Here is a 14889-nt window from a genome sequence, read left to right as displayed (position 1 = left end):
GGCCAGGCATGGTGGCACATGCCTTTAATCCCAGCACTTTGGAGGCAGAGGCAGGAGGATCTCTGTGAGTTCAAGGCCAGCCTGGTATACACAGCGAGATCCAGGTCAGCTGGGGCTACAAGGAGACCCTGTCTCAAAAAGACCAAAAAGAAAAAAAATTATATATATATGTATATATATATGAACTCTGAATTACAGTGAAACTGATTTTTTACAAAAATATATCTATAATCAATATTTTTAACACTCACTGCAAATCACATACCTTATAATACAACAGAAATCTTCTGCAAAAGTATTTTGTATCAGAAAAGGACTGATGCATAAACATTTTTTTTACATTTATCTACTTTGTGGATCAAACATAGGTCATCAGGTTTGGCAGCAAGCATCTACCTTTCCCTGGTAAGCCATCTCATTGGTCTGACTGGGGCTTTTTAGCTTATAGGGCAAGAAGTATGGAAACTTTAGGATAGATTTTTCTGTTTCTGTGAAGAGTGACACAGGGATTTTGATTGGGATTGGATTGAATCTGTAAATTACTTTTGGTAGGATTATCATTTTCACACTATTAATCCTACCGATCCAGGAACACTGGGGGTCCTTCCATCTTCTAGTGTCCTCCTTAATCTCTTTCTTTGGAGATTTAAAGTTTTCATTGTAGAGTTCTTTCACCGCCTTGGTTAGGTTTATTCTTCAATACTTTTTGCTTTGAGGCTCTTGTGAATGGGAGTGTTTCCATGATTTCTTTCTCAGCATGTTGGCATATAGAAAGGCTACGGATTTTTGTAAGTTTATTTTTTATCCTACTGCTTTGCTGAAAATGTTGCTCATTTCTAGAAGTTTTGTGGTCGAATTTTTGGGAAGTAAGGAAAAAGAAGTAGCCACTTACTGGTTGGATTTTCAAAACATGAGTCTCGTTTCTATGACAAGAATACATACTTTCCTTAAATTATTAGAGATATCTCTTCTAGGAAAAAGAGACTGAAAACATTGAATGATTTCTTAAGAAAAGTTCTAGAGTTACAAATTCTAATTTGAAAACTTACTAAATTTTTTGTAACTTTTACTGCAAATTAAAACAGCTTTTGAAAGATTGCCTCTAAACAATTTATGTAATACAAATATTTTTAATCTGTGTTCCAAGTAGAACTTATTTCTTTCTATTCTATATTGTTTGAATTCACTTTTGATAATTGTGTTTCATAATACTCAGTTAACTCTAAAACTTTGGGGCCTAGCAACAAGATCAGGAATGTATCCTGTGAGCAATATTTTAAACTAATAGAATTTTAAAGTGTAGTCACCGAATCTCTCCTCAATCACAAAAGTTGATATGACCTTTCTCCTACCTGGTGACTCTCCCTCTGTTCTTTTCTTGCTCCAAGTAAAGATCTCTTGGGTATCGGTAGACCACGCAAACACAGCAAAAAAAAAAAAAAAAAAACAACAAAGTCTTTCTTATAAACATTTTTTTTGGTTATGGGGAGCCCCCCAAAAAAAAAAAAAAAAAAAAAAAAAAAAAAGCTACAATGTCTTTCTTATCATCAGTTCTTCTTGATCCAAATAGATAGTGAAGATAGCAATGGTTTCCAAAACTGCTTACCTGGAAGTCTGCTGTGTATTATTGTGATAAGCTTGTGACAAAAGAAACCCCAGTTAAGAATTTCTAGATGAGCTATGAAGCAAATACCCTGTATAGAAGGTCAAAACACTTACTAGCATCCCATAGACAGAGACAGTTATTTTACCTCATTCAACACAATATTTAGCATTAATAATGATAAGAATAATGAATGTGAATGTAAACAGTTACAGATTTTACATACTACCAATGAATGATTGCTTTAAAATGGATGAAGGACCTATTTTGTGAAACACTTGTTTTCATTTCTAAGCTTAGTTTTACATTTGTTCCTTAAGCCAAGAACCCTTTAAATTCAGTATAAATGGCACACAGTATTCATGAATACAAGATTCTCTTTTCTGAGAAAGACCTTACTGATAAGAGCAAAGGACTTTGGTCCTGAATTAAGTACATAGATTTGAACTGATCTTCCACTTACACACACATGAAGTACAAAATAGCTTCTTGCAAAGGTAAACAACTCATTTGCAGTCATATTGTTCAGTTTTCTGTTGTCAAAAAATGTCCTCTAAGTATTTAGAACCATGTGCTAACTCAAACACCCCCTCCGCTGCATCAGTTGTGAATCATCCTGTGACTAACAGACCAATCTGTGCAACCAGATGAATACCTTAAAAATCAACAAATTCATCCACTTTCGAGGACATGCTTGGGATTTATACCCACTAAAATTTTCTGAGCTTAGCAGAGGGAACAATATGATTACCCACATTTTACAGCACAGACAACTGTGGCTACAACATTATCCAGTATGACTTACCTAAGCACACACACCTAATGAAAGCATGAGCCAGCAATTCAAACTCACATGTCAGCTAAATTCCAAAATCTAGGCATTTGCCTGTTTCTCACACCCACACTGTATCATTGTACCATCTGGAGGATGACAGAAAGGTGACGATGTCCAGCTTTCTGAGGGTTCCAGCTGTCCTGTCTGCACTATTTAGTGCTATATTATCACATAATACCCTATGAGTTCTTTGACAGCATAGAGCATGGTGTCCAGTCTCTATGAAACTGCCAGTAACTACTGGAGCCAAAACTTACTTTTTTAAAGTTCTATTTATTTTTATTTTATGTGTATGAGTGTTTTGTGGGAATGTATGTTTGGGTGCCATGTGCATGTCTGGTACTGCTGGAAGTCAGAAAAGGGTGTTGGATCTCCTGGACCTGGAGTTGCAGATGGTTGCTAGCACCCATTTGGGTGCTGGGAACCAAACTCAAGTTGTCTCCAAGAGCAGAAAGTGCTCTTAATCACGGAGCCATCTCTCTAGCCCCCAAGATCTGTAGTTTTTAAAAAAATAGTTGCTTATTCATTAACTATATGTAAAAGTTTGGGGAGACCCGGAGACTAGAGGACAACTGTGCATCACAGGCAATCTGAGCTCATGTATATCCAATTCTTTATTTTTTATTAATTCTGTAGAAATTCACTAATTTTTTCCTGCTTTCAATAAAATATGGAAACAATGATTTTTATGACAACTAATATGAAGCAAATATTCTCGGAGTGTAAGTGGAAAATGTCACCTTCCTGGATATGAGTTATAAATATGTTAACATATCTGAAATAGCAATTCCTATTATAGAAATATTACCCACTTATCTTGGGTGGGGAAAATTAGGAGATAGTTAAAATAGCTATAATCCAAGCTTTCAGTTTTTAAAACTCTGTGGGTCAACTAAATCAGTTCCTACTTTTTCCAAACCCTTCATCTAATTAAAACTCATTTCTATATTTTTTACCATTTTCCTTTTAGGATAGCAATTTCTGTCTTCATTCACACCAATGAAATTTATTCTGCAAGCATGTCACATACCTTTATTACATGATGCTTTTCTTGAAATTCAGGAATCTTAAACATTTGGCACCAGTAAGTTGTACCTTTGTTTGGGATGGGGACCTGTCTTAATAAAAAGGGAAAGAAAATATAAAGTCACATTCTGTTGTGATGGTATTAAAATCAATTGCATAAGCAAAAATCTTTTATGCATTTTCAGTCAACCCATCCTTACATTAAATAAAAAAAACTAAAGAAACTTACGTCTTGATTTACCAGGTCAAAGTATGGTGAGGCTGGAGACCACACATTGGCTTTCTCAGGGTTCAATAATCGCAGACTCTTCGTGCCCCGATTGGAATCATGGTACTTGGGACCAGCTTCCCCAGCATCTTCATGATGGTAGGCCCAGATCACTCTCACTGTGCTGTCCTGGTAATCAGACACGGGGACATTATGTCTTATAACAGCATTTTCCTTGCCATCAAGTTGCATTTATAGGAGTCTATTTAAAGCAGGATATAAAAATGAAGATAATGGTATTTAGAGGCCTCAAGGAGCTGATTATGTGAAAATGTAAATGAGATTGACAAACTTTTAACCAAACTAAACTAAAGAGAGAGAAGACTCAAGTTAATAGAATTAGAGATGAAAAAGGGGAATATTATCATAGATTTCAATAAAATCCATAAACTCATTAGAAAATATTTTGAAAAATGATTCTCAAAAAAATTGGAAAATATAAAAGAAATTCTAAATACCTAGACATATATGACCTACCAAAATTAAACTCAGAGAACTGAGTTTAAACTTAAACAGATGTGTAATAATCAATAAGACTGAAGCAGTAATAAGAAGTCTCACAACAAAGAAAAGCCCAAAATTTGGCTTCACTGTCAAATTCTGCCAAACCAATTATACCCTGATGAAGACAGAGGCAAAGATTTTCAATAGAATTCTTACAAAGAAAATTCAAGAACACGTTTAAAAGATCATACACTGTGACCAAGTTGATTTCATTTCGGGGACATAAGGCTGGTTCAATATACACAAATCAGTAAGTGTAACACAGTACCTAAATAGGCTTAAGAACAGAAAACATATGATCATCTCAATCAATTCAGAATAAGCCTTCTACATGAATATCCCTTCATGACAAAAACCCTGAAGAAACTGGGAATAAAAGGAATATGTCCCAGCACAGTAAAAACCATATATGGCAACACTGTAACCAACACAGAGCATGGGGAAAACTGAGAACATTTTCTCTAACATCTAGAATGAGACAAGAGTACCCACTCTCAATTCGTATTCAATATAGTGCTTGAAGTCTTAGCTAGAGAAATAAGACAAGAGAAAGAAATAAAAGTGATGTAAATAAGAAAGAAATCAGGGGCTGGAGAGGTGGCTCAGTGGTTAAGAACACTGGTTATTCTTGCAGAAAACCTAAGTTTGAATCCCAGCACCCACATGGCAGCTAACAACTGTCCGTAACTCCAGTCCTAGGGAATCCAACGGCCTCCTCTGACCTCTGCGGGCATTGTACGACATGGGTGCACTTACCTACATGCAGGCAATACACACATACACATAAAATAAAAGTAATAAATTAAAAAAGAAGTCAAATTGTTGCTAATTGCTGATGAAATTATCCTATATTTAAAAGACTCTAAAGATTCCACCAGGAAATTCTTAGACCTCATAAACACTTTCAGCAAAGTAGCAGCATACAAAATCCATATACAAAAATCAGGAGCTTTTCTGTATACTAATAAAGGTGCTTAGTATGGTTTCAGAGGAAAGAGGGGGAAATACTACTTACAAAATACCACTTCAGAAAATAAAATACCTAGGGATAAACCTAACCAAGAAGGTGAAAGACTTCTACAATGAAAACTTTAAGACACTGAAGAAAGTAACTGAAGGAGACACTAGAAAATCAAAAGACCTTCCGTACTTAGGGGGCTGCAGAATTAATGTTGAGCAGATATGCAGAACAATGAACCCACAGGACCCATAAATAAACCCACACAGCTCCAGACACCTAAGTTTTGACAAATCTAAAAAAATTTCATAAAAACAACCTCTTTAACAAATTCAGAGAAACTGAATTTCCACATATGGAAGAATGAAACTAGATCTGTGTGTTTCACCCTGAACCAAAATCAAAATGGATTGACTAATGTAAGATCTGAAACTGCTAGAGGAAAACACAAATTAGACACTTCAAGAAATAGACCTAAGCAGGGATTTTTCTATAAAAATATCACAGAAAAGAATTCCAAGAATTGAGAAATGGGATTTCATAAACTTAGAAAGCTTCTTCACATCAAAAGAATCACCAGAGTGAAGAGATAACCTACAGAATGGGGAAAAATATCCTGACCAACTATACATCAGACAAGTAACTATTATCTAGGATGTATAAAAAACTGTAAAAATTAAACATCAAAACCCCAAATCACCTAATCAATAAATGGGCTAATGAGAAGAATAGTTAGTTCTCAAAACAATCAATACAAATGACCAATCAAAAGTTGAAACAAGTGTTCAAAATCCTTTGGCATTAGGGAATATAAAACTGCTTTCAGATTCCATTTCACTTCAGTCAGAGTTGTTACCACCAGTCAACTGGTTACCACCAAGAAAACAAATGACAACAAATGCTGGCAAGGATGTGGAGATAGTGGAACCCTTAATTAACTTCTGGTAGGATTGTAAACTTATGCAGCCATTATGGAAATCAGCCTGGAATTTCCTCAAAAAGTGAAAAATAGAGCCATTGTGACCTAGTTATTTCAAGCCTAAGCATATACCCAGAAGACTCTGTATCCTACTACAGAGATACTTGCTTATCTGTAGTCATTGCTGTTTTATTCAAAACAGCTAGGAAATGGAATCTGCTTAGAGGGCCTTCAACTGATGGACAGATAATGAAAACTGGTACATATACACAATGGAATTTTATGTAGCTGTTATAAAAATAAAATCATGATATTTGCAGGAAAATGTATGCAACCAAAAATCAAAATGTTAAGCAAAATAAGCCAGGCCCAGAAAGTCTGCATGTTTTCTTTTGTATGTGGAACCTAAATTTAAAATTATATATGTGTGACTATGTGTGCATGCGGGCACGTGTGTGTGTGTGTGTGTGTGTGTGTGTGTGTGTGTGTAGGTCATAAAACTAGATGGGGAACATGAGCGAGAAAGATGAGATCCTGAGGAAGGAGGGAAAGAGAGGAAGAGATCTTGAGGAAGGGAAGGAAGAAAGGAAGGTGGAAAAGACGGTAAGGAAGCAGAGGCACAGAAGATGGCATTGGGGTAGTACAGCAGAGGACGCAAAAAATCACCACGTGTATGTGAGGAAATGCCATAATCAAATCCGCTATTTTGTATGCTAACCTATGCTAACCTAAAATTTAAAAATAAATTACCCTAAGACTCTTTGTTTCTTAATAGATCAGACACACACACACACACACACACACACACACACACACACACACAGAGGCAGCAGCTCAGTAATATGTGTGAACTTAAGGAAAGCACAAATACAGAAGGAATTTCTGTGCTTGGGCTTGTTACACAAGAGAATTTGCACTCATTTTATGAATCCTGGCATTTCCAAGGGGATCAGTTACCCCAACCAGGAAAACTACTCCAGGTGAAAATAGCTTTTACTAAGCCATAGAGAAAGACTGACCAATGGGTGGGAAAGGTTTGCTGGAGTACAGAAAAATTATTCATTCCTAACACAGATAAAGGTGTTTTGCTAGTTCCTTGTAATGAGAACTTTGAGAATAAATAATAAAGGAAAATTGACTTATTTTAAATGCTCTTTTCCATTTTCTAAAAAATCTGACAAGTATAATTAGTATCCCAGTTAAAGTGTAACTATACTATATGTTGCATGAAAAGTGATCTTTTTGTGTGCCTGTTTTCTTCTTCCTTTAGTCCCTATGCTGAATGCTAATCAGTATTACTTCAGATGCTTTATATTCTCACTTTTGAAGCTTTAGTGAATTGAATAAAAAAGGAAACTTTTATTGATCTATACAAAATGAAACGATACCAGCAATCCGTGGGAAGTGCCACAGGAATTACATATCCTAGAAGTACTTAATTTGCATGTGTATGAAGATAACTTTTGTGAGAAGTCTGAAAATAAGAAATCTTGTATAATATGCCAATAGATGATTATAATCAATTGACTATTCATCTTGATTTCAGAAATTTACAAAGCCAAATCAGTTTAAATCTGATGAATTGCACCCTAATATACACTATCATGATTCTCTTTTGTGTGATATATTTCCTCAAGCCTTCATTATATATTTTCAAATTTTATAGACAAAAAGCTAAAATTTATTTACACAAAAAACACAAACTTAAAAGAGCTCTTGAAAATGTTAATTTTCTTAGAAATCCCTTTAATGAAATAATGGTTTTAAAATTTGGGAGGGTTGTAAAGAGTTCAAGAAAATTCCTAAAGATTATGTAATTTTGCTGCTATAGATTATTTTTCAATATTCTCCCCATATCTTTATTCTGTGAAGCACTTTGCAAGCATAAAGAGCTGCTTATTTTTTACCGTGATACTTTTGTCATTGACGTCACAGGTGTGCAGTTCTCTGGTGAATTCAATTATGGTATGTGTGCTATTTTCCATGGCATATTCTAGGCGGTAATCTTGCTGGGTATCTTTTTCCAACTCTTTGTTTGCATTTGTAAAATAGTCCTATGGAAAATATGAAAAACAAAGATCAGGATATAAAATTTTAAGAGAATTCATGGAACATTTACAACCCCATACTTGGTTTGCTCCCTATAAAATCCTTTACCTAAACCGTTGCATGAATCCTGGGACTTCCCAATGGACTGGATTCTTACAGATAAAGGAGTTGGTTTTCTAGAAAACAAATTTATATTTAAACCACTATCCCTTTAGAGAAAAGCCATATAGATTTATAATATTTACCAAGTATCAAAAACTGAGTGATAAGAACACACAGCAATGGTAACAGCATGCTCAAGATCTACGCACGCTAAAGCCAGAAAAAACGCCAGCACAGAAGTGGAAAGTGGGAAAGAAGCCCAAATCTTAGCTAAGGAACTATTAGCAACCTATAACTGCTGGGAGATGGAGAGTCAGTTTTCTTTAAAGGTGTGACACTAGATAGGTTAACCAGGCTTTAGTGGGTGGATGCACACTAAAGGACAACTGGGGACAGAAACTTGACTCAATAAGCCTTCATATATATAGCAGAGGGGTACAGATAGGGGAACGGGTTTAAATATGATCAAAATATGTTGTTTGAAATTTGAAATTTTTCAATAAAAATGAATGCATTTTTGAGGTTACTGGGAGTATTTCTTTGGGTGTACAAGTCGAAGCGGGGAGATGTCAGCGCTGTGAAATGCCTTATGTCCAAACAAGATTAAGTAATTAGCAGCAAAGGTGATCAGCACTCTCTGCTATGACACTTTCCACAGCATCCCTTCACCACTCACAAAACCAAACAGACTGGCAGGGGGAGGGGCATGTATTCACTGATGGTTTCAATATAAGCTTCAATGTATGCACTTACTACAATGATAAGCAATGAACAATATGCAAAGAGATTAAGGTATTGAATTGCAAGATGTTGAAAGCCTGGAGAACTTCTGTTTTGTGGCTTCTTTCTGGAACAGACAAGAGCAGTGGAGAGAGCATGAGCGTTGAAAGTCCTTGAAAGCAGGTGACTAGGATCTAAATGTCCCCTAAATGACTTTGCAGCATGTTTGAAGTCAAATTCTGAGATCTGCTTTAGCATGGGCAAAATGGGGATACCATGTATCCATTTTACAGATTTTTGAAAATGAGATAGTATGTGTAAGTACCTAGCAAGGTTAGTGCCTTCTCAAGGCCAATTTCCTTCCTTCTTTTATAACATAATCTTGGTTTAAAAACACACTTTACCATTAGATTATTATTCTGAGAAGTATCAAAATAAATGTATTCATTTTTCTTAATCACAAAAGCTGCAAAATGTAGCTTAATTATAATTTTCTAGCATCCAATGTATTTTATTTTTTGGAAAAAGATCTTAATTATATTAGAATACACATACCAGAACATAATTATAATTACTTTAAATAGCATTATTTAAAGAACTGATTGCTGTCCTGGGTTCAAAAATACAACACACAAAAGAAATCTTAAATTGTGTATGAAAGCAGCACTTGAGGGACATTTGGTGATTTCATTGTTACTACATCTTAATAAAATTATCATGTGTGTAGAAATTTGATATCCAAGATCGAGATGTTTTCAGTATGTGAAAGCCTTATATCATTGGCAGTACACAGGGTCTAAGTAACCTTTCTTTACCTTGATTAATAATAACTGCAACTTATAAGTACATTATGCCTCAGGCACTGCTTAAGCATGGTGTATATCTCCTCTCATCTAATCTTCACGTCAAATCTATAGGAGCTAACCATTTTTCCACATGCAAATAAAGACACTGAAGCAAAGTGTTCAGGATTATAGAGCTGGAAAATCCTAACAGTAATATTCAAATACTACCTGTCTGACCACAGTCTGTATCCTTCTGCTATACTGTAGTGGCAGTTGATAGAATGTGATGGGTCTGTTTGTTTTCGTTGATTTTCCCTGCCTGTAGAAAATCACTACATCCCAGATTTTATATGAAATGTTACTTACATACCGGCCAGGCATGATGGTTAATCCCAGCACTTTGGAGGCAGAGGCAGGCAGATCTCTATGAGTTCAAGGCCAGCCTGGTTTACATAGTTAATTCCAGGCCAGCTGGGGCTACAGGGAGACCCTGTCTCCAAAAAGACCGAAAAAAAAAAAAAAAGTTACATACAGCTAAACTTGGGACTTGAGAATTTACTCTAAGAACCAGGTTGTAATTAACTGTGAAAGCAGTTTGAACGGCATACCCTTATGTTGCTGTCTGTTACTCTCCTGTTTTCCATCATATAGCTTTTGAGTTCTTAAATGATTCAGATCAACTATGCCTTTACACTGCACTCACATTTCACTACATTATTCATGCAATTTGCTTTTGCAAACTAAAGGAATACAATACATAATATAATCAATTCAAAGAGCAGAATAATTATCTTAGTCTTGCAAATATCTTTTCAACCCCCCTAGATGCATAAAATATCCAACTTGCTGGCCAATTTTCCATTCATCTTGTTCTCAGTCTATACTAATTGCTCCCAGCTCTGTCATTTTCTCAGATGAACTTAGCTATGTCGAGTGGGAGGACTTCACTCAGCTACTACTGCAGAGCTCTTCACTCATCTGCCATAAGCAAACCAATGAGCAATATGATGTATGTGTGTATGTATGTATGATGTATTTATGTATTCGCTATTAGGAGTCAGATCCAGGGCTTAGCATGTGCTATGTAAGCACTCTCCTATGGAGGTATGTCCCCAGCCTTCTTTTGACTTTTAGTCAGGTTTTCCCTAAGTTGCCCAAGTTAGTCCCTAACTTGTAGTCCTCCTGCTGCAGTATCTCAAGTAGCTGGGTACGCCACTAGGCTTGTCAGCCTTTAATATTTAGAAAAGTATGAACTGGACATAGAGGCATGCACCTGTGGGATCAGTGTTCAGGAGGATGAAACACAAGGATTCTGTGGGGTCAGAACCTAAGTAACATAGGAAGCGACTCTGAACTTTCCCTCTTTCCTTTACATTTTTTTGAAAGGACAGTGCCAATTGTTTAAAAGTTTTGGACTTTTAAGAAAATGTAATTTTCTGAAAGAAGCTGATAATTGCAGCTTTAGAAGGAAAATATGATCGAATCTTATTAAAATTAAATTGAAGGCTGGGCATTGTGGCACATGCCTTTAATCCCAGGACTCAGAAGGCAGGGACAGGCAGATCTCTGTGAGATTGAGACCACACTGGTCTACATAGTAAGTTCTAGGCCAGCCGGGGTTACAGGGAGACTCTGTCTCAAAAAGTCCAAGTTAATTAATTAATTTAATTGAAATGTGAAATAATGTAACTACCATAATAATTTTCCCATTTTCTCCTTTTTAGGCTCATTTTGGAGACATACCCATACCTTAACTATACAAATGGTATTTTAATTTACGTATGTGGTTCAGATGGACCCTCATCAATTACTGTAAAGCTCTGTGTAATCTCTCATTGTTGTCTTTAGGTCTCTCAAACAAATGGTCCACTTTTTTTTTTCATACAAGATACCAATATTTCCACATCCTCACTTTATGATGTCAGTTCTCACTTTAGTGAGATAATTTCAACTATGGTAATTGATAACTCTTTTCTTTCTTCTTTTACCCTGCAAAATATCCACTCTGCCAAATCATAAAGTATATCTGAAATAAAGCAAGAAAAGAAAACCAAATAGATGGGATAATATGAAAATAAATGCAAATGTAATGAAGCAAAAAACTCACATCAGATCATGCAGACATTCAAAGGTTAATAACATTATTCCAATTCTTGGTGACAACAAAGTTGAGTAATCAGATAAAAAAAAAATAAAGCCCTTAAAAGATACAAAAAAAAGTCATTCAGGAAAACTCAGACACCCAGAGAGGCCCCAAAATCTACTCATGAGTGAATGCCTTCCTACAAAAAAAATTCTAGGCCATGACAGTTTCATTTGGAAATTTACCACATTTTAAGAAAAAGATAATTCTAATTCCTTCCAAACCCTTCCAGAAAATAAAGGAAGAGCAGTTTGCAAGTAATTCTTTTAACTCCAACAATATCCTGACAGCAATGTCTAAGACTTTATAAAATATGTCAGACAGTTAGCTCTCAGGGAACTAGGTGTAAATATTTTTAATGAAAATAGAAATATTTCTTAGAAAATACAACCCAGCAGTATAAAAATACTAATATATCATGACTGTAGAGTTTTGTCACCATTAGAAAAGCAGTCATGAAATTCATCCTATCAAAAGTCTATGTACCCATGGGTACAATAGTGGCACAAATGTTATGGGGTTAACTAACAACTTTCTAATAGAATTTAATGTCTACTCCACAGGAGGAAACACATACCTGCTACTATAAATCTGACCAAGAAACCATGGCTGGTGAGCTTCCAGGCCCTAGGAGTGAACATACTACTATTATTCTGCTAAATGGACACAGTATCAAACTGCCCTCTGAAATCATATCTCTCTACCTATAGATGAATGCAACCCTCAGACTTCATCAGAGAAGTTTCTTTGTACAGTGGACAGTAGTAAATGCAGATACTCAGAACTGCAGTGTTGAGAATAAGTGTCATTGGAGTACTCAGCCACAAATTGGACTTCTTTATCACATCCCTCCCCAGGGCTCAGGGACCATCACAGAAGAGGGATGAAGAGATTGTAAGAGCCAGAAGTTGGAGAGGACCAGAGCAAAACAGTGTCTGCTGGACATGATAGGATTGGTGTGCTCATGAACTCACAGCAGCTATGGATGCCTGCACAAGATCAAGCCAGTCAATATTCCAGCGTGGAGTGGGAAGGGGTTCATAAGCCTTCATCCTTAACTGAGGCTCTACAGAGGGAGAGTCCATTTTCTTTAAGGAGGTGACTGTTGGTAGGTGAACCATGCTCCAGTGATGGCCCCACACCCAGGAGTATATAGACAGAACAAATTAGAGTCCATGGATTATTTAAAAAGAAGACATGAAGTTGGAGTGGGGGCTATGGAGATGGGGTGAATCTAGGAAGAGTTAAGAGAAGAATGGGAGAAAATATGATAAAAGCACAAGGTATGAAATTCTCAAATAATTAAGATTTTGGGGGGACAGGATCTCCCTGTGGAATAAGTGCACTCATCACACTAACAAGGACATATGTCTCACAAAAAACACCCCCCCTCAAAACACACTACACACCAAAAATTTTTATAGGTTCATTAAAAGTTGAAGTTTCATTAGCAATATAAGAGGGTTGGAGAGGGTTGAGGAAACCATGACTTCATAGAAACTGCAAGGATTTAAGTATGACATATGCAAGTCGTTAATGATGCAAACATAAAAGTTAACATACAGAGGCCATAGTAGTTTGCTCTTAATCAGTTCTAATGTTCTGCAGTGTGTGTGAAGGATTCTCCACCCTTGTCCCCCCGCCACTGACCCCAGCTGGATGCTTTGTGTGAATCTCCATCCATTTTAACCTAGACACCCAGTGCTGCTTCAATATAAATTGCCAGTGTTTTGACAGTGAACTATTTTATTCATATTATATTCAACTTGTTTATATTTTCCTAATAAAATATCACCCACTACCCTTAAAACTGAGTTAATAACCCCCAACAATAAAGGTATTCTTTAGCTGTGTCAGAAAATGTATTTTTCCCTGGAACATGTTCTCACAAGATATTTTTCCCTTGGAGCACTTTATATTTTGAAAAAAATTATGAAATATATAATTGAGGTTTCAAAACACTCTGCAGCAATAATAAAGTACGTTACCATCAGCAGCAGATGGCAGGGAGCTGACATTAATCATTTCATAAGGTACCATGAACACTGGCTGTTGTTTTCAAACTAAGATAACATACCAAAGGGCTAGCTTTGATAATTGACAAGATTGCTGTGACCGCTTGTTCAAAAACATGATTACACAGATGTTTAATTGGTTTTCCCTCATTATCAGTCTTGTTTCTCCTCTCTGAAATAAAATATCTGCTACAGAATAGAGCTTTGACAGATGCTGCGCTAAACAGGATGAAGTGAAAACTCTTGTGGGTGTAATAAAAGATATGAATAGACTTTGGTTGAGCTTGGAGAACTACATGTAAGCACAGCTGTAGGGAGGTCCTTGAGAAAAATGTCCCCATCTGTCATCCTCTTCTTCAACAGGTGCCTGCCGTTTTTCTTTTTCTAATTCTCAAAAGCCCATCACATCACACATTTCTGTTTGTATTAGCAATTTCTATAATAATGTTAAGATAGTTTTATAATATTGGTAGTATACTCATAAATATTTTTGTGTTAAAAAATCTACAGCAATGGTGTCAAGCATGCACAAGACCCATGCAAACACAAGCAAACAAAACTCCAAAGGAAATGGGCAGCAGGGCCCAATCCTAGCCAAAGAACTATTGACAACTGATTACCACTGGGTGAGAAAGAGTTGATCTTCTTTAAGGGAGTGACCCTAGATAGGTTGACTAGACTGAAGTGGATGAACTTGCACCAAGGGACATCTGTGTACACTTACTTGACTCTATAGGCCTTAACATAAATAACAGAGTGCCTCAAATCCAGTAGATGTGCTATGGAAGGGTGCAGGTGTGGGAGGGGTCGTAAAGATGATTAAGATGTTTTGTATGAAACACACAAAAATTCAATAAAAATATGCAGAAACCGAATCTTTGACCCTAATCGAGCATGAAGCTATATAAAGTTATATGAGCAGACTACATAAGCCAAATCTTCACTTTTCAATAAAAAGTGAT

At 36.1% G+C, this 14889-nt stretch overlaps 1 protein-coding gene across 1 annotated transcript in view; it reads right to left on the bottom strand.

Moving 5' to 3' along the window:
• The window catches only part of Moxd1 (monooxygenase DBH like 1), an 82372-nt gene that overhangs the window by 54979 nt on the left and 12504 nt on the right, over nt 1–14889 (bottom strand). Inside the window, exons 2-4 of the mRNA XM_008822116.2 lie at nt 8021–8167; nt 3694–3861; nt 3469–3552 (exon numbers count right to left, since the gene is read on the bottom strand). Of these exons, the coding sequence (XP_008820338.1) occupies nt 3469–3552; nt 3694–3861; nt 8021–8167 (399 nt within the window). The remainder of the gene's footprint in view (nt 1–3468; nt 3553–3693; nt 3862–8020; nt 8168–14889) is intronic.

The sequence above is a fragment of the Nannospalax galili genome, unplaced genomic scaffold (assembly GCF_000622305.1).
Source record: "Nannospalax galili isolate Female #2095 unplaced genomic scaffold, S.galili_v1.0 scaffold186, whole genome shotgun sequence".
NCBI classification, from domain to species: Eukaryota; Metazoa; Chordata; class Mammalia; order Rodentia; family Spalacidae; genus Nannospalax; species Nannospalax galili.
The sequence above is the reverse complement of the archived record's forward strand: the minus strand, read 5'-3'. Positions and strand labels throughout refer to the sequence as shown.